This window comes from Petaurus breviceps, unplaced genomic scaffold (assembly GCF_028583685.1).
Source record: "Petaurus breviceps papuanus isolate PSGF00001 unplaced genomic scaffold, PetGlider_PUasm1.0 76, whole genome shotgun sequence".
Taxonomy (NCBI): Eukaryota; Metazoa; Chordata; class Mammalia; order Diprotodontia; family Petauridae; genus Petaurus; species Petaurus breviceps.
The window spans coordinates 51231394-51251211 of record NW_027186473.1 but is presented as its reverse complement, the minus strand read 5'-3'; the positions used below and the strand labels follow the sequence as shown (position 1 = coordinate 51251211).

The following is a 19818-nucleotide window of genomic DNA, read 5'->3' as shown; positions in this document are numbered from 1 at the left end:
CCTGGTTCCATGTGTGCTTCCCCAATGTTGGGTATCTTTTTATCTTCCTGTATTTTGTTTGTACGTAATTGTTTGCATGTTGTTTGTCTCCCCCATTAAACCATGAACTCCTTGAGAGCAGGGTCGGTTTCTTAGAGTCCTCAGAGGTTAGCACAGTGCACTAGGGCTATTAATAAATGCTTGCTAACTGATTAATTCTATGTAATTTAAAATGTTAATGTCTATGAACAATTGAAAGTCATAATTTAGAAAAATATAAGAACCCTATGAACAAAATAGGATAAATGAGTAAGAGAAGCAGAAGCCAAGGATCAGGGTTTCTTTAGATAGCTGATATGCCTGAGTCTCATCTATCTGAGGAATTCCAATCAATCAGTCAAGAAGGGCCACACATCATATTAGGGCAGATTGACAGAATCAACTTCCTGGATCTCTAGGATCAAGTCCTCAGATCCCTAGATCCATCAAGGTATTTCCACCTTTCTACCTTTCCAGGCCAGGTCTAAAAAGCCAATTAACTTTAAATGCCTTCTTTTAAATGCAACAAGGATTTCCTTCCTCTACAAATACTTCCCAATTTTCAGGTTATTTCAGGTCACCTAGTGGGTGAATTTCTTAATTTGGCCAGATTTTCTTGTGCAAAATATTTCCTTAAAATAACTAGCAGAAGCCTGGAAGAAGCAAGCTAAGGTGTGTCACAGAGATAAAAATAATAACAACAATAATGATAATAATCATTAATAATAACTACTAGAATTTTTTTTGCTTTTTTTTTCAGAGGGCAATTGGGGTTAAGTGACTTGCCCAAAGTCACACGGATAGTTTTTGTGTTAAGTGTCTGAGGCCAGATCTGAACCCAGGTCCTCCTGACTCCAGGGCCGGTCCTCTATTCACTGTGCCACCTAGCCACCCAACTACTAGCATTTTTATAGTTCTTTAAGGTTTGCAAAATAATGCTTTACACATAGTATCTCATTTTATCCTCACAACAACCCTGTGAAGTGCTATTATATTCCCATTTTATAGATGAGGAAACTGAGACAAACAGGTTAATTGACTTGTCCAAAGTCACAAAGCTAGTAAGTATCTGAGGCAGGATGTGAACTCAGTTCCTCCAGATTCAAGCTCCATGTACTATTCCTTAGTAACCAAGCTCCCCTGAGCTATGCAGGGAGCGGGGAGAGGGGGTGTAGAGGTGTGGGGAGAAGGATGGTTTATAGAAAGACAGTTGGTGGGGGCAGTGTGCAAAGGGGGAAATGAGTAATTAGCTATCTGAGGGCTCTTTCCAGTAAGGTTCTTTGATTTCCTGGCCATTTGGTCTTCCCACACTTCACTTAGATAAGTTTTTTGTGATTAATCATAGGAGAGTCAGAATGATTGACAAAAATAATCAGTCTGCCTGTTCTATTCAGTGATGACTGAGACTTGCAGGTGTTCCCTCCCATTGGCCAAAAGTCAATAATCTGACTCTGTTCTTCCATCTGATGAACACCTGGAAATGTGGGCTGGGAGAGAAGAAGCAGGAGAAGACACCCTGTTCATGCTGGCTGCTCTGGCTGCACCATCCCCTGGAATTCCAAACCAGGATGTAGAGATTTCTAAGGACTCTTCTATTAAAGTGAGCTATTTTTGTAATTCTGAGAAGTTGGAAGAGAGTAACCCAGATACTAAGGGAAGCACTAGGAAGAGGGAGGCAAAGGTTATGACTGGAGGCTTTGTCACTGGTTTTCTGTACAAATTTAAGGCAGCTTTCTTAACCACTGAACACAATGTTCACGGGGTCTTAGTTTAAGAGCTGGAGGGATCTGATGGGTCATCAAGGTTAGCTCAGTCATTTTACAGTCTAGATCACCGCATTTCCCACCTTCATCCTTCAAATTCCTTTGTCTTGACTTTACCTGTTTACATGTTCTTCCTTAGGCTAGAGAGGAAGCTCCTTCTGTTTGTTGTTTCTGTCCTTGTACCCCAGCACTTAGCACAGTGCCCGACACATTGTAGGCACTTGTGATTTGATTACAGAAAAGGAAACTGAGGTTGAAAGAAGTGAAATCACTTGTCCAAGGTGATACAGATTATCAGGACAAGGATCACAGTTTCCCGACTCCATATCTCCTTTCGTTCATCAAGACTGACCTTTCTTCTCTAGTGGAGTGAGAAGAGAGAGCCCTTTGGAAACTGCAGACACAGCCAAGTCAATGTTCTTTGCCATCTAGCAAAATCTCAGGAAAATTTAAGAGAGGCAGTAATAAATCCATTTGTTTATATTTTCTAGACTATTAGTAGAAATAGAGGATGTAGTAATTGCTGATAATAGTTCTGGAGTCAACTCGCTCCATTTTCTGTTCTGCAAAAAGTAAGATTTGGGGTTTATATAAGGGTATATGTTCATACCCTTATAATAGTGATAAAACAGCCAACATTAACGTGGGCCTTAGGGTTGGCAAAGCACTTTACATAAGCTATCTTATTTCATTCACACAACTCTTTGACACAGATGCTATTGTTATCCTCATTTTACAGATGAGGAAATGAAGGCAGGCAGAGGTTAAATGGCTTGCTCAGGGTCATATGGCTAGTATGTATTTTCATCAGGATTTGAATCCAGATCTTCCTGGATCAAATGAGATAATATGCTTGCTTTCCTCATCTCTAACTTCGTAAAGTGCTCATGGCTGATTATATTCCAGCCTAACTAGCTGTCTGAGAGTAGATCAAGAAAAAACATTTCCTATCTTTTTCAATAGGGCCCTGCGCTTGGCAAAGGGATTAAAATAGATCTGTTCCTTGATTTCTAGGAACTCACAATTCATCAGCTGGGACAGATTTGGACAGATACAAAGAAGAATATTTGAATATGTGTTTTGCAAGATCATAAATTAACATATATTGGCCTTATGATGCTTGGACTATTTTTTTGCTTTAATATTCTTCCAATTACAATGTTCAGATTTCAAAGTTCAGCTCCAAGAATAAAAAAAATGAATTTAAAAAGCTGGTCTCCTGATCTTTGGCATGTCATGTCCTTTGGCCTTGTGTGAATGTCAAATAAAAACTTCTTTTGGAATTACTATTAGGAAAGATTCCATAGTACAGAACATGTGATGCTTGATATGGTATTTCCATAGCTTTATATTTGAAATTGTTATTGCTTTTGTAAATAGAAAATTCACCCATCCCCTTCTCTCCCTTCATCCCCTTCTCAAAATAGAATATGTTTGACAGAGATATCTCACAAATAATATTAAATGCTTTTTTGTTTAAACCTGTAATTTTATCCCTGTGTGGAAATTCTCTCCAAAACTGCATCGGTAACTTATACTCTTAGAGAGGTACCACCGGCATTGAAAGGTTAAATGACTTATCCATGATCTTAAGTGAGTTTAAGTCAGAGGCAAGACTTGGAATCAAGTTTCCTTGACTTTGGGGCTGATTATCTACCAAACCCTTGCTACCTCTGATAAAAAAAAATAGAGTGCATCAAAGTTAGTAATTTCTTTTCTTTTTTTTAAGTTAGTAATTTCTTAAACATGACTTTTCTATACTGGATTATTTTCTCAAAAGTAGATCAAGAACTATACAGGTGAAAAGTACTAGTTCACTTATTCATTAACTTAGATATATTTATTTCAATCCAACAGCCATTTATTGAGTTCCTAGTATATGCCAGAGATGAATGAAATTGTTGCTACCTTCCAAGAGCTGGGTTTTGGGGAGATGGTGGAATGGAGGACACATCCACAGATATGTAAAGTATAAAATCTTCAGAAAGTCATTTCAAAGGAAGTCATAAGGAGAGCAGTGACAACTTGTGGAAGCAGGATAGCCTTCTCTTAGGACATGATACTTGAGTTGAATCTTAAAGATGGCTAAGGATTCTAACAAACAGGGATGAAGAGAGACAGCATTCCTAGCACAGGGGACAAGAGGGAGATGGAATGCCAATTTTGGAGAATAGGAATGGGTCAATTTGGCTGAAATGAAGGGGGATAAGGTAAAATCTGCAAGTCAATCAATGAACAAGCATTTAGTGAGTTTATGCTAACGCCAGATACTGTGCTAGGCACTGGTTGGAACCAGGTTGTGAAGGACTGTAAATGACAAATGAATGAATTTATATTTTATGGAGTGTTCCATAGTGCTGTGCTGGGCACTGAGAGGTAATACAAGCGTAGATGAGACACATTCCCTGGCCTCTCAAAACTTATTATCAATAGGGGATATAAGATTTGCTATACATTAGAATCCATGGTATTACTTATTCACTTATTTGGATCATATCAACTTGGAATTCTATTTCACAAAGTGAGGCTGCATTTTCTTCACTACATGTACTTTCTCAGGAAAGCTATAGGACAGCGTGACCTTTGAACATGCCAACCCTGGATAAGTGTGGTGGTCTGGAACATTATCACTTTAGTTGTAGATTAGTACAGATGTATCTTGCACGTAGAGCATGTATAGTATGTGTTCTGCAAAAAAGTTTAGAAATATAAGTTTCTAAAAGAGAACAAGATCTGTGTGTGTTGGAGTAGCACATTGTCGAAAAAAATACAGACTATTTCAGTCATAGGATAATAATAGCTTGTACTTTGGACTTTACAAAGTGCTTTCCTCAGAATAATCCTGGAAGATGGGAAACGCAAGTGTGAATGATTAATAATAACAAAATATGTAATAAGATGGGGAATGCAAGTGTGAATGGAAAAAAAAACATTTATTAAGTATTTACTATATGCTGGGCACTGTGCTAAGCACTGGGGAGAAAATATAAGCAGGTGAGACAGTTTGGGCCCAGAAGGAGTTTATATTCTAAAAGGGAAAAATAATGATTTCTAGTATTTATCAAAGTTGTCTCAGGTTTGCAAAGTGGTCCCTTGTGTGGTCCTTCCAACAACCTTCTGAAATAATAGTAATAATAATTTATTTTTGTTGAGTTGTATCTGACTATTTGTGACCCCATTTGGGATTTTCTTGGCAAAGAGACTTTAGTGATTTGCTACTTCCTTCTCCAGTTTGCTTTATAAATGAGGAAACTGAGGTAAACAGGGTTAAATGACTTGTCACTTAGTAAGTCACACAGTTGGTAAGAATCTGAGGCCAGATTTAGATTTAGGTCTTTCTGCCTCTAGGCATGGTGCTCCAGCCACCATTGCCCAATAATAGCACTTACTATAAGCTGGGCATTGTGCTAACAGTGTTAGAATTATCTCATTTGCTCCTTAAATAATCCTGGGAAGTAGGTGCTATTATTATGGCATTTTACAGATGAGAAAACTGAGGCTTAGATAGGTGCTTAGCCCAGAGTTACACATTAATGAGCATCTGAGGGATGTGAACTCAGGTGTTCCTGACTCCAGGTCCAGAACTCTATCCGCTGTTCTTCCTAGCTATCTCATCAATATATATAGGGGAGGGCTGTTTTGGGCAACACCACCATTTTTTTTTTACAAATGAGGACATTCAGGCTGAGAGAGGCAGATGAGCTAAGGTGTGAACCTGTCTCCATAGTCCAAGTTAAATGTTCTTTCAACATTACCATTCTGCTGACAACTTACATTTGCTGCTTAATTTCATCACTTAAAGTTACTATTTACAACTTAAAAAGCAGATCAGGATAATCTTTAAAGTATCAGCCAAATCTGCATTTCCTTATTTTCCAGACCATCCCTGGTAGGGAGCACCAGGGCTACTGTTACTTAGCTTTCTGCTTCTTTTGGCTTTCCTCTTCTTATGAATTTTGTGCCTGTAACTTACAGGCAGAGAGGTGGAAGCCTGAATCTCCCGTGGAGAAATTGCTTCTCTTCTATCCCTGGGTCAGGCACCAGGACACCTTCTATCTCTGTAACTCAGAGATGGTGTCGACTACTTAAGGTGGTGTGACTGCCAGGGGCTAATAATAATTGGTTATAGATAATGCATCAAAAATATCTTATGCTCTTGGTCCACCAAGATATAAGAATGAATGTTTTTTTTTTTTAAATCACATACAAGATAGTTCTGGCTTTATGTAAATTTGCATAACAATTCTTTTACTCAAAGAATTTTGAAAGAATTCAAAGTTCTGGCAGCTAGAATCTAGTTCTAAGACTAGTTAAGGATAGAATAGCATCCTCTTGATATAAGAGGAAAAATAGTCACTCTCCAAACATCTCTGCATAGCTTCATAAAAAACATTGCACAGCAGCCAACCCCCAGTGATAAAGGTGGTGTAGTGGGTGGGGAAGGAGCAGCATACTGTATACCTGTGTTAACTTCACTGGAGAGTACTGAGCATACTTTATCATTAACTTTATCTTCCATTTCAAAATTCTGTTTATTATGATGGTACGATATTTAACAAAGCTGCATTTTAGTACATTTTATGACTTGCATAAAGGTATAATTTTGTGTATGCCTTTGTTATATAGGCTAAGTGAAGTGGGTGGGTAGGACAAATTCACATTACATAAAAGTCGTTTTGAATAGAAGTTGGGGTGGAACTTAGGTTAAGTGAGAACTGGTTACATAGCAATCCTGTCTTCCTCTTAATGACTAGTTGATTATTAATGCACACATTTTGTAGGATAGATATTTTCTAGTTTTTTCAAGTCAGTTTTGAATTAGAGAATACATAGGCTATTTAATTACTTAAGGATCCTAAGGGTTTAGAGCTGGAAGGGGCTTGGCACAAACTTGACCCAAGGAATAGCTTGCCTTGAGCCACATGAATAATATGAGGCAGTTAGGTGGCACAGTGGATAGAGTGATGGCCCAGTAGACTTAGACTCAAAATAGCCATACTCATTATCTCCTCCCTTCCCCACCCACTTGTTTCCAAACTTTCCTTTTATAGCCAAAAACAACATCATTTTTCACCAAGGCAGCTAAGTACCCAGGGTTATACAGCTAGTAAGTTTCTTTTTTTTTTCGGAGGGGGAAAGTAGGGCAATTGGGGTTAAATGACTTGCCCAAGGTCACACGGATAGTAAGTGTTAAGTGTCTGAGGCTGGATTTGAACTCAGGTCCTCCTGACTCCAGGGCCAGTGCTCCATTCACTGCACCACCTAGCCACCCCTAGCTAGTAAGTTTCTAAGCTGATTTTGAACTCTGGTTCCAGGGCTAGCTTTATTCATTGTGCTGCCTGTTGCCACATGCTTTTGCTTTTTAAAGTGACAGTTATAATAAAACAAATATATAGATACATACACACATATACAAGTGTGTATATGCATGTGTATGTATTCCACATTTCTTTTATGTCCAAAAATCCACATCACAAACTTTCTAAAGACAGATATTTTCCATATTTTATGTGGCACAATTCCACTGGGTGCATGTTCAGTGAATCTTTAAGAAATTAACTCAGTAAAGGGACATTCTCTCCCAGAGACTGGGAAAACGAAAGTAGGGAGAAAGAATTCTGAGTCTGGCTGTTACTCTAGCTCAAGTCTAGCAGGAATAATAGCATTTGGAGCCATAAGGGATCATGGAGATCATCCAGTCTAATCTGCTACTTTTATTGGTGAGAAAACCAGTCTCAGATAGAGAAAAATGCCTTCCTTCAGTCCTGGAGGAGTAGGGATTTGGTGCCAGCTCTTTGGACTCCAGGTTTGGGGTTCTTACAGCTTCACTGTATCACAGGAGTTATAGAGGGGAACCCTGTTGGTTTTAGAGTTGGGCTGAATCTCTGGGAATCCCAAAGGAAATGGCAAGCTGTGTGTGAAATGCTGAGTAGAAAGACAACTGACATCAGCCTTTTTGTTTGAGGCACATAAAATGAAGCTATTTCTTTGAACGTTGGCGGTTTCTAGATACCTAATTATATAATAGTAGTAGTTAAGGCAGCTGCATCTTGTCTCAGCTTCCCTCACTAGACAGCATTTTATGGGAATTTGGATCAGCAGTCAGACTGCTTTTTGGGGATGATCTCAGTCATTTAAAAATTTCTTAAATGAGGCTGTTAACCTGATGAAGAACAGGGTTGGATAAACTCCTGTTTAAAAGGCAACATACTCATCATTTCTGTTTTAAGGGTTTTTATTTTGGACCAGACTTATGATATCATTGATCTAGGGAACTTCCAGTGAGGAGATTACCTTTACCAATGTAGTTTAGCACCTGCTTTTCAATTTAGTCTTAGAAAGTTGCTTGAGGTGCAGAAAAATTGTGACCTGCCCAGGGTCACAGAGTCAGTATGTACCAGAAGCAGCATTTAAGTAAAATCTATCTGACTCTTTCAACTATGTGAGGCCACCTCTAATGTTTTATGTAATGTTTAAATTATTGACAATGAGTTGTTGAAAATCTATTTTCCTCCCAAGAATCCTTCCTCATCATTTAACAAATTCCTTTGACTAATACAGTCAGCAAGGAATGACAGACGATGACAAAGCATTTTCCTAAGATCGTACTGCATTTTCCAAAGTTCCTTCTTTAAATGTTTTCTTAAGTGATCAAATATGTAATTGTATTTGACCAATAATTAATCCACAAAGCACATAATAATCTCATAGATGATAGAGATATAACAAATGACTCCTTTTCTATGCCTTTGACAATGTTTCCCCTCCCAATTGCATGTAAAAAGAATTTTCAACATCCTTTTAAAATTTTTTTGATTTCCAAATTCTCTTCCTCCTTCCCCACCTCCTTCCTTGTCTCAAGGCAAGCAATTTGATATAGGTTATACATCTTCAATTATGTGAAACATAAAGAAATGACTCTTACTGAGGATTTTATGCATCATTTTATGCACCTCTTGTGGTATGTTGAGTAAGGAAGATCTGAGTTCAAATTCCTGCCTCAGACATTTACTAGCTGTGTGGCCCTGGGCAATTCAGTAGAATTCTCTAAGCCTCAGTTTCCTCATCTGTAAAGTGGGGATAATAGTGCCTATCTCCCAGGGTGGATGTGAGGATGAAATGAGGTTATATTCATGAAGCACTTTGCAAACCTTAAAGCCCTATATAAATGCTAATCATTATTATCATCCATCCATCCATTCCTTCCCCAAACCTATATTGATTAGCTCCTATTTAGGAAGCATTGCACTAGGCTAAAAGTCCGGAGACAAGCCGGGACAGTTTCTGAACTCACAGAGCTTACATTCTATTGTAGGGAAACAACATTTTCATAGAGAAGTAAATACAAGGTAATTTAAGGGGGCATTTGGAACCTTAACAAGCAGGCAGGACAACAGAAAGGCTTCCTCTCCAGGAGGAGAGGTTTTCTCCAGAAAAGCTGGCATCTGAGTTGAGCCTTGAGGAAAAACCAGGGATCTTGAAAATTTGAGTTTCATTCCTTTTTTGGCATTCTGTTCAGCACAAAACTTTGGTATATTTACATATTTAGAGTATGTGTATTTTTTTTTAATCTGTAAAATGAGGGACTTTGATTGGATAACCTCTAAGGTCCTTTCCAGGTCTAAAGCACAGGATCTCATATGTTGAGAACAATAATAACAAAATTCACATTTGGAACTTATATGCAATTTCTACAGTCATTGCTTAGGAGTTTTTACTCTATTTTTTCCACTACAGTTAAGTTCAGCCCTGGTTGGGACATAACAAATGTCACAGGCCACCAATATACTACACTGTAAAATTCTTTCTTGCGGACTTTTCACAGGCTATAATTGGCTTTTCCTCATAAAGCCAAAAGCTTTGGGCTTTTTGTGTTTCACAAACTACAGAAGGATTTACGATCCCCAAAGCTGCCCCACTTATCCTAGGTCTTATCCTCTGCAGGAAAATGGTAGAATCTTTTTTAGATCAGATTCATCCAAATAAAGACCCAAAGCAGAAGATATCTTATCTCTAGGAATTAATTGATAACAATTCTTGCTATAGTATAAACGTTTTTATAGTAAAAATATCAGCACAGTGTCTCAAGGTTTTAATCCCAGAGTTGAATGCCTCGAGTACTAGAACACACAATGGGCCTGAAGCCAGAAGGTCAATATTTACAACTCTCTGACTCTGATCTGTGTGATTGGGCAAATCACTACATAATTCTGGGTATCAGTTTCCTCATCTGTAAAATGAGTACAATAAATAAGACATCTTACTGGTTTCATTGGGTTTGTTTTGAGGAAAATGATTTGTAAACCTCATGGTTTCAAGTAAACATGAGTTATTATAATTGTTTTTATTTAACCATTTTTCAGTCTGACTCTGTGACTGTAGTGGTTTGTCATTTCCTTCTCCAGATAATTTTACAGATGAGAAAACTGAGGTAAACAGGGTTAAGTGACCTGCCCAGGGCCACACAGCTAGTAAGTATCTGAGTTTGTATTTGAACTCAGGTCTTCATGACTCCAGACCTGGCATTCTATCCCCTGTGCCACCTGCCTGCCCTGAGCTATTATGATACTGGTTGCAATATTAAAATAAAACCTAGAAGAGCAGAGAAGAAAACGGAGGCAGCTTTATTACTTCACAAAAATCTCCTAGGTTGAGGCAGTTTTCCAGAAAGTGTGGAAGATGAAAATGGTTTGACTTGTTTGTTTAAAACTAAGAATACTTCCCAATATAATGGATTCTGGATAATTTTTCTATACAAAATGGTTTCTGTTGACAAGGTGGTTGGAAAGAATCTTCTAATCAGTAGTACCGTGTGACAATGTATTCTGTTTAACCTGCAGACAGGGAAGTTTTAATGAATAGAGTCACAGAAGTTTCTAGTGCTGGAATGATAATGATAACTGACATTTACTTAGAGTTTTAAGGTTTGGAAAACACTTTTACATATACAGTGTGTCCCAAAAGTCTTAGTGCAATTTTAGCTTAAATTTAGCTGCACTAAGGCATTTGAGACCTTCTGTATTATCACCTGGGAACCTTAGAACAATACAGTGAGGTAGGAAGGAGAGAGATTATATCCTGGTTTTACAGTTGAAGAAATGGAGGGCACATGGAGTTGAGTTGACTTGCCCATTGTTAGAGGGGATGGTAGTTTGCGTTCTGATCTTTCTGACGCCATGTCCAGGGATTCAGTCAAAATACTACAGTGCTTTCTTGGTAGAGACCTTAGAGATAATTTAATATAACTTACTCATTTGACAACTAATTATTGTTGAGTTGTTTTTCAGTTGTGTCTGACTCTGTGACCTCATTATGGGGTTGTTTGGCAAAGATATTGGAGTGGTTTGCCATTTCCTTCTCCAGCCCATTTTACTGAGGCAAATAGGGTTAAGTGACTTGCCCAGGGTCACATAGCTAGTAAGTGTCTGAGTTCAGATCTGAAATCATAAAGAGGAGTCTTTCTGACTCCAGGCCTGGCATTCTGTCCCCTGCACCACTTAGCTGCCCTTGATAGTTCATTACTTATATGGGTTTGTGATTAAGGCACTACCTGGTCTGTTTTAGGAGTAAAGACATGCCAAAACAAGCATCTTTGCTACCTCAATAGTTCTATCAGGCATGGATATAATAGGGTTTGGAGGAGGCTTATGGCCTCTATTTTTTTTTTTTATAAAGCAATTGGTGTTAAGTAACTTGCTCAAGGTTACATGGCCAGTTATTTCTGGGTGTGGTGCTAAGTATCTGAGCCCGGATTTTATCCCCAGGTCATCCCAACACTGGGGCTGGTGCTCTTACTCGCTGAGCCACCTGGCTGCCGCTGCTCTATTTGTTTTCTGGGTCTGAGATCCACTGAGATTAGGGAAAAGCAGTGGTCTCAAACTCAAATAGAGGTTAAGAACCCCAGAGACCACTTAGAAAACCACAAATTAACGTTATGTTGTATTTTATTTTGTTAAACATTTCCCAATTATATTTTAATCTCCTTTAGGAAGATTTTAAGGGAATTTGACGTTTCTGCAGAAGAATCTTTCGTAGTTTTGTGTAGACAGAAAGATAACCAGATACAGCATAATGTAGTGGTCAGTTTGCAGAATATGGGGTCAGGAAGACCTAGGTTTAAAAGACTTAATTCTGACACTAATTAACTCTGTGACCTTAAGTCTATTGTTATTATTATTATGAACATCTTCATCTGGATGTCTGGCAACTATAGAACAAGTAATCATTAAAAAAATAAAGTCTACTATTATAAACATGAGATTATGTATGTGTTTACTTGAAATTAAAGTTTGCAGTGTAAAAATATTATTTGATAGAAGTCTGGCTGACTGGAAAATTTTCATTTCTATTAGTGTGGCAAACAAAATGTTTTATGTCCTTTCTAGGTAATATAGAATACAGGGCAGACTTGGGTGAGGAGAGGGTGAGGGGCATGGGATTGCTACAAAAAATCTGAAATACTTTGAGATCAGGTTTAAATTTTTGGAATTGTCACAATCAGTTGAATTCAACTATTTATTACACAGTCATTTATCAAATACTGTTCTAGGGCAGTGTGGGGATGGGAGGAATATAAACATTGATGACGTGATCTGTGCTTACACAGAACTTATAGTGATATAAACCTAATGTGATTTTCCTCCTGAAACAAAATTCTTCTTTTTTTTTTTGAGGGAGGAAGGCAAGGCAATTGGGGTTAAGCGACTTGCCCAAGGTCACACAGCTAGTAAGTGTGTCAAGTGTCTGAGTCGGATTTGAACATGGGTCCTCCTGACTCCAGGGCTGGTCTATTCACTGTATCACCTAGGTGCCCTGAAACAAAGTTCTTACTGATCTTTGCAAGTGACATTCTATCTCTGGTCTCCATGCCATTGCAGAGGCTAGCCCTCCCCCCCAACTCTCAGAATTAATAATTTACTTTAAAACTCAAATCAAATGCCAACTCAAGCATAAGGCCTGATTTCCTTTAGCTAATATTCCTCCCCTGCAAAATTTGTTCTGTAGATATTTCACATACTCTTTGATTTACTGGGGTTTTTTTTTTGGGTGTGTTGAGGGGGCACTTGCTTTCTTTCCTTAGATAATAAGAGCTTCCTGGGGTCAATGAGGGGGAACAGTGGACAGAGTATGGGACTTGAAGTCAGGAAGATCTGAGTTCAAATTAGACCTCAGACACTTGCTAGCTATATAACCCTGGACAAGTTACTTAGCTTCTGTTTGTCTCAATTTCCTCATCTGTAAAGTGGGAAAAATAATAGTACCTACCTCTTGGAGTTGTTGTGAGGGTCAAATGAGATATTAATTGTAAAGTGCTTAGCATGCAGTGAATATTATATAAATGTTAGCTATTATTACTGTGATTATTACTTAGTTAATTAAAATTATTATCATTATTATTCCTGGTATCTAATATAATGCTTGTCACATAGTAAAGGCTTAATCAATTATTGCTGATTGATTTACAAGGGAGCCTCAGAGGTCACCTAGTCCAGCTCCTTGGTTTTACAAATGAGAAAATTGAGGCCCATCATGGTGAAGTGGCTTATCCATGGTCTTATAGGTAGTAAGCAGCAAGAGCCAGCCAGGAGCTTGAACTCAGGTGCTTGCACTCCAGATGTGGTATTTTTTCCATAGTACTACGCTATGCTCTAATCAAACATCAACAAGTGACATACGTGTAAAATATACAATTTAAAGATTTCTGAACTTTTAGAAATCAATTTGATAGTTCAGTCTAGTCACCAATCAAGCAATCCCATCAGCAGTCACACAGCATTTTATTCAGCATGACCCAGTATCAGAATGTACCATACCCAGTTCCTACTGATCTCATCATTCTCCATTTTCTTTCTTTTTTACCTGTTCAGTCGGGTCTGACTCTGTGACCCCATGGATCATAGCATGCCAGGTGCTTTTATCCTCCACTGCCTCTCAAAGTCTCTCTAGGTTCACATTCCTTGTTTCCATTTCAGAAGCTTATTGGATGCCTTCTAACCTGAGACTCATCTTCTGGTATATACCGTTTTTTCTTTTTCTTTTTTTTTTTAAATCATTTTAATACTGACCATGGATTTTTATTGGGAAAAGATACTAGAGTGGTTTGCCATTTCCTTCTCTAGTAGATCACCTTTTTTTTCAGAACTCTCTATTCTGACTTGTCCATCTTGGGTAACCCTGCACAGCATAGCTTATGGTTTCATTGAACTATGCAAGATCCTCTACCATGACGAGACAGTGATCCTGCAGATTGATTTCTTTTTAAGATTGGACATATGACTTCACTAATGTATGGAACTTTAGTTGAGGGAATTCATATCAATGCAGATCAGCAACTTTTCTGCAAATTTTAATCTTAGAGAATAGCATGGTTAAGTGGTTATGCTACAGTCAGAACCTGTTAAAAGTAGGACTTGGGGGGGGGGTTGGACAAGTTGGTGGAGTAAAAGCAGGGACTTGCTTGAGCTTGGCCCCAAACCTCAGAAGTGGGACTTGGTATACTTGGCCTGAAAATGAATCTGGTTCTTTATTCTTTGAACCATGATACTTTTCTATTTTTACTATATATGAGCAAAAGGTTAAGGGACTCCATCAAAGTTATCAAATTCAGAAGGGAGTATTTGGGGAGATTTTGACAGGCATCTTTGCACAGTCACTTTTGGAAGACTGAGGACCACCTACCAAATTTTTGAGAAATTGATGTAAGTATGTTTATCTTGTTTCTATGTCTTATCCCTAAAGCCCTGTATTAGAGAGACATTTTTCTGTTCTTTTTGAGTCTGGGATATAGTTCCGAAAAACAGGCAAGGGGAATGTTCCTATTTGGACACTGTGGCTTTGCTGAAGAGAATTAAATAATGGCAGGGACAGTGGTATATTGGTAAATGTTTAACAACTGGATTTCTATCTAGAAAAAAGTACTCACAATCTCCTTTTAAGTTTAATTTGCCTTATTAAAATTTTCTCTATCATTTTAAAAGTCTTAGACAATCAACAAAACAATAAATCAGCTCTTGATTTATTACATTTGCTGATTTCTGAGTTGTAAATGCTGACACTGAAAATTTGACAATCAGCTTTTATAAACTGGTTTAAGCTGGCTCTAGCATGCCTTTAGGCATGGCCATAATTGATTGAATTGAACTCAGAGGCTTCCTGAGTATGGAAGGGATAGAAATCAATCATAAAAGGTAATGGAAAATTAATGTTTCCTCTCATTCCAGAACAACTAAGTGTTTCTGGATTTCTAAGTTATTCTATGAGTCTAATTCTCAAAGCTAAAACTGTGTCATCCAACTCACCTTAATCAGTGTGCTGGACCTGGAATCAGGAAGACTCAAATTCAAATCCAGCCTCAGATATTTACTAGGTTAGCTGTGTGACTTTGGGCAAATCACTTAACCCTGTTTGCTCAGTTTCCTTTTCTGTAAAATAAGCTGGAGAAGGAAATGAGAAACCACTTCGGTATCTTTGACAAGAAAACCACAAATGGGGTCACAAAGAGTCCAACATAATTGAATAAACAACAACAATCTTTGAGAAAAAAATAAAAAATTTCAAATTCAAAATGAAGGAAGGAAATGCAGTACCTGTCCACACTGAGAGCACAAAGATTGAGGACCGTGATTCCAACTGAGGCCTTCTGCAAGAAGGGGAACAGCTTACAGAGAAAGACTCCGAACTCATTCTGCTCGAAAGGCCAACGCTGAGCTAGGAGCTAAAGAAAGGAGGGACTGTGATTAGAACCACAATAAGAAACACCTTCAAGACCAGCAGGAGGCAAGGGGCCAGGTGTGTGTTTTGGGGCCTCTACAAAGAGCTAGGTGTGCTGTATGTGAGGGTGACTAATACTAACAAGCTATTGGTGCTCACTGATCAATTTCTTTTTTCTTTTTGGACGGCAATTGAGGTTAAGGGATTTCCCCAAGGTCATGCAGCTGGTAAGTGTTAAGTGTCTGAGGCTGGATTTGAACTCAGGTCCTCCTGACTCCATGCCACCTAGCCTCCTGTGATAGTAATGGTAATTAAAGATTCCCCTGTATTGGCTTGGTTTTCAAATTGATTGTGTTAAAACCCAGAGTTTGTTAATCCCACCTGTGGGATGGGCTTGTTGATGTGAAAAGAAAGTCCTGAACTGGGAGGAGCTGGTGATGTAGATTTGGAGACACTAGAGAGAGGCGGGAGATCTTTTTTGGAAGCAGCACCTCGTGGGGAGAGAGAGAGACTAAGAGAATTGCTGGTGGCCGCTTTGAATTGCCCTGGACTTTTGAGACCTGCCCCCTGAGCTGCCAAGGACTGAGGAGACATGGCTGTTTTGCTGGTACTTTGTCTGTCTGTTTTGATGTTATTTTGCCAGATTTGTCCACTGGTGAAAGACTGTCCTGTTGAAGAAGTCCTGGAACCTGGCATTTGGTTAAGAAGCCCTGAGACTGTCCTGCAGACAGAGAGTGAATACTGTCCACTGGTGAGGGACAGTGCTGTTGTTGCAGGGGTCTGGAGACTGTCCTGCAGACAGAATGAATACTGTCCACTGGTGAGGGACAGTGCTGTTGTTGCAGGGGTCTGGAGACTGTCCTGCAGACAGAGTGAATACTGTCCACTGGTGAAGGACAGTGCTGTTGTTGCAGGGGTCTGGGAGCCTTTCTGTTGGTTCAGAAGCCCTGAAGAAGGATTTTCTTGTTGTATGTTTACAGAAATCCTGGGAGAGGGCTTTGCTAATGTGTTCAGGGGTTCTAGGACTGTTCTACAGACAGAGGATAAATTCATGAAGGGACTGGCAATGTATCTTATGGCCTTGCTAAGCCTTGTCTCCCCAGGAACTAAGATTGCTGAGAACTTGCCTCTTGTCAAGATGAAGAAAAGACCTCCATTTGGGTATTAAGTGCTGTGTTTAAACTTGATGTAACTCTGGGGTAGATTCAATTGTGATCCAGGGGTGGGGAACTTTTGACCTTATTGTGCTCTGTGATTGACAAATGAAGGTACTTTACCTATGTTTGGAAACTAATCTCCATTTGAGAAGAGGGGTTTTGTGGTGGACCAAATGAAGGTATAGCCTAGGGGTGGAGAAGTATTTAGAACAGGGACTTTGTAATTGATTGAATGATTGGAAGGTCCTGGGGTGGGGTAGTACTTGGAGATTATTTAATCATGCTTAGTAAATGCTGTATTTTGAATGATGTCATGTTTTGATCTTCTCTGTTCTGGGTTTGTTACTGAATAAAATGGAGAGCACCTATGCTGGTATTCTGAACCTTGGGAAGTTGCCTTTCCTTGGCATTACATTACACCTCCCCACTGATCAATCTTAAAAATTTTTTCTCCTTACATCCCTCCACCCACTGAAAAGCAAGAAAAGGAAGAAGGAAGCAAAAAATAGAGAACTCTTGTATCATATACTTTAAAAAATTATTTATTTTTTAATTTATGGAATAAAAACAAGCATTTTTGTTATAACAGTATAATAAAAAGATTATTGTACATAAAACTGAAAATCTATTATGTACAATTTGCTATTCCTTTTACATTTCTTTTAAATTTGCTATTCCTTTAAATATATAATTATTATATATTTTTTTAAATGGCTCAACAAATTCTATATGATTGTGATGGAATACTACTGTAATATGAGTAATGATGAGCTCAATGATCTTAGAAAAACATGGAAAGCCTTGCATGAAATAATCAAGAACAAAATGAGCAGAACCAAGAGAACATTGTAAGCAGTAACAGCAATATGGTTTTAAGAAGGCCTTTGAATGAATAAAGTCATTCTGACTATTATAAATACCCAAATTAACTATAAAGGGCATATAAAGAAAGACGCCAGCATCAAGAGAAAGAACTGATATAGAACATTTTTGCTACACAAGCATAGTCAAGTAAAACAAATTCTTGAGATTGGGAGCACGGTTCTTGCCAAAGCACTCAGCGACGCCTGGAGAGCATTTTATCTGCTGATAAACAGCTAGTATGGGCACAAGGAACAGCTATTGGAGAAAGGAAGTACTTGAATTGTTTTGATCCTCTGTCAGCTAAGTAATCACCAGCCTTTCTTCTAGTACTTCAGGAGCCTTAAAGGGTGTGATGTGAAGGCACCATTCCTAAGCCATCACAGTTGCTTTGTTTCATCTTTCGATTTCCCTGTTGTCTCTCTACAGCTGAGCTGTGTTATCACTATTGGTCATGGTCTCTTACAATGAGTACGGATCCTCAAATTTTTGGAAAAAAATCTTTCTTCCACTAACACAATATCTTTGTTTCAAATGAGAGGACTGGCCCTATCCTGTGGCCTGGAGTGGGTAGGAAGAGGATAGCCAGGAAGAATAGCTGTAATAGTATCTGGATGAGCTGCAGGCATTTTCCTAGCAAACTATTTTTAATCAATGGGAGTAAAAGTATAGACTGTCCAAGCTTCCCTTACCCCAGATGGTACAGAAAAAAGGAACCAGAGACATAAATAGTAATTCCAGTTTTGGAGCAAATTCACTTTGCATGGTGGGGGGATCAGAGATCTTGGAGAAGCTTTAGTCATTCTGGTATGATGGTGGTGGAATAGAGAACCTTGGATCTTTAGAGACCATTGCCTTGGGAAACCACTGAATATAGAGGAAATGGTGAAGTGGGCCTGGAAGGAACTCATCAAAGGTTTGAAGGCAAGGGTTAGGAGAAGGAACTTAGGGAAGGAGTGTGCCAATTGGTAGCTTCTTAAATTTCTTAAAAGTTTAATTTATTATAAATTAAATTAATTTAAAGTTATTAAATAAATATTAAATAATATTAATTTATATATAAATATAATATATAAATTATTAAAGAAATAATTTTAAATTACTAATTTAAACTTAATAAATTTTTAAAGCAGTGTTTTATTTTCTCTCCCTTTCAATTCCTCTCTGAAACAGAACAATAAAAGAACCCCCCACCCCAACAACGACAACAACCCCAAACTCCCTCACTGTGACTATGCAGAATCTAGCAAAACACATCTCCACATTGGCCATGTCCATATTGCTTCCTAGTTTAAATAAGTATACCTACTAACTAGAGACTAAACTCAATTGCTTCTACCTACTAAAATAATGTATGGGCTTTCAGTGCCTCCTAAATTTTGGTACTCTCAGACAAGGCCTGTTAGCTGCGTCTTAACTGAAGGTTACTCTATGTCCTTATCACCACCCACCTAGGCCAGTGGTCTCCAATTTAAATAGAAAGGGAAAAGGAGGGGTATAACACAAGTACCCTAGTATACCCAGGATGGCTGCTAGCACAGGTTCTTTGATCTGCTTTTCTAAAGGAAAGCAACAAAAAAGGGATTAACAATCTTACTTTAATCAAAACATATCTATCATTTACTTAATTCAGGGGAAAAGTTAGCACCCTGAACTTCAGAGAAAATGCAAACAGAAATTACAAGCAGACAAAAAATACAGACAGAGAAAATAACACAATTCAGCAGACCAACAAACAAGGCTTCTAGCTGTCTGACCATCACATACATACATACATAGTTAGTTACCAGAGAGAGAAGTACCAGCATTTGGGTTTTCAAAAGGGGTGGGGAGGGTGTGGGTGTTCAATGTCTGCCCAGAGTCTCATCTGACCAAATCACACAACTCTTCCCATAAGTGAGCCACAAAGTAAAACCTCACCTCAGGGTTAGGTACTGGGTGTACCTAAAATCTGAACACATAGGAAATCTCATTAACTATGCATATTTTCATGAAATGAAATAAATGAAATTTTCAACATTTTATTTAATTAGCATAAATTTTAACCATGACAATTTCATATGGAATAAAAGCTTTCATTAGCTATTGGGAACTATTTTCCATATTAATGATTTTAATTTAATCAATTTAATAAATAATGAGATTTCCTACGAGTCTCCTATATCTTTCTAGGAAATCTCATTTATGCTAATTAAATAAAATGTTGAAAATTTCATTCATTTCATTTCTTGAAAATATGCATACATAGTTAATGAGATTTACTATGTGTCCAGACTTTAGGGACACGCTCTCTCTCTCTCTCTCTCTCT

The 19818-nt window shown here is 38.2% G+C and overlaps 1 protein-coding gene across 3 annotated transcripts in view; it reads right to left on the bottom strand.

Moving 5' to 3' along the window:
- The window catches only part of EDNRA (endothelin receptor type A), a 90372-nt gene that overhangs the window by 23678 nt on the left and 46876 nt on the right, over positions 1-19818 (bottom strand). For all 3 annotated transcript variants that reach the window (XM_069105482.1, XM_069105480.1, XM_069105481.1), the window contains exon 4: positions 15368-15495. In XM_069105482.1, coding sequence (XP_068961583.1) covers positions 15368-15495 — 128 coding nt within the window. The remainder of the gene's footprint in view (positions 1-15367; positions 15496-19818) is intronic.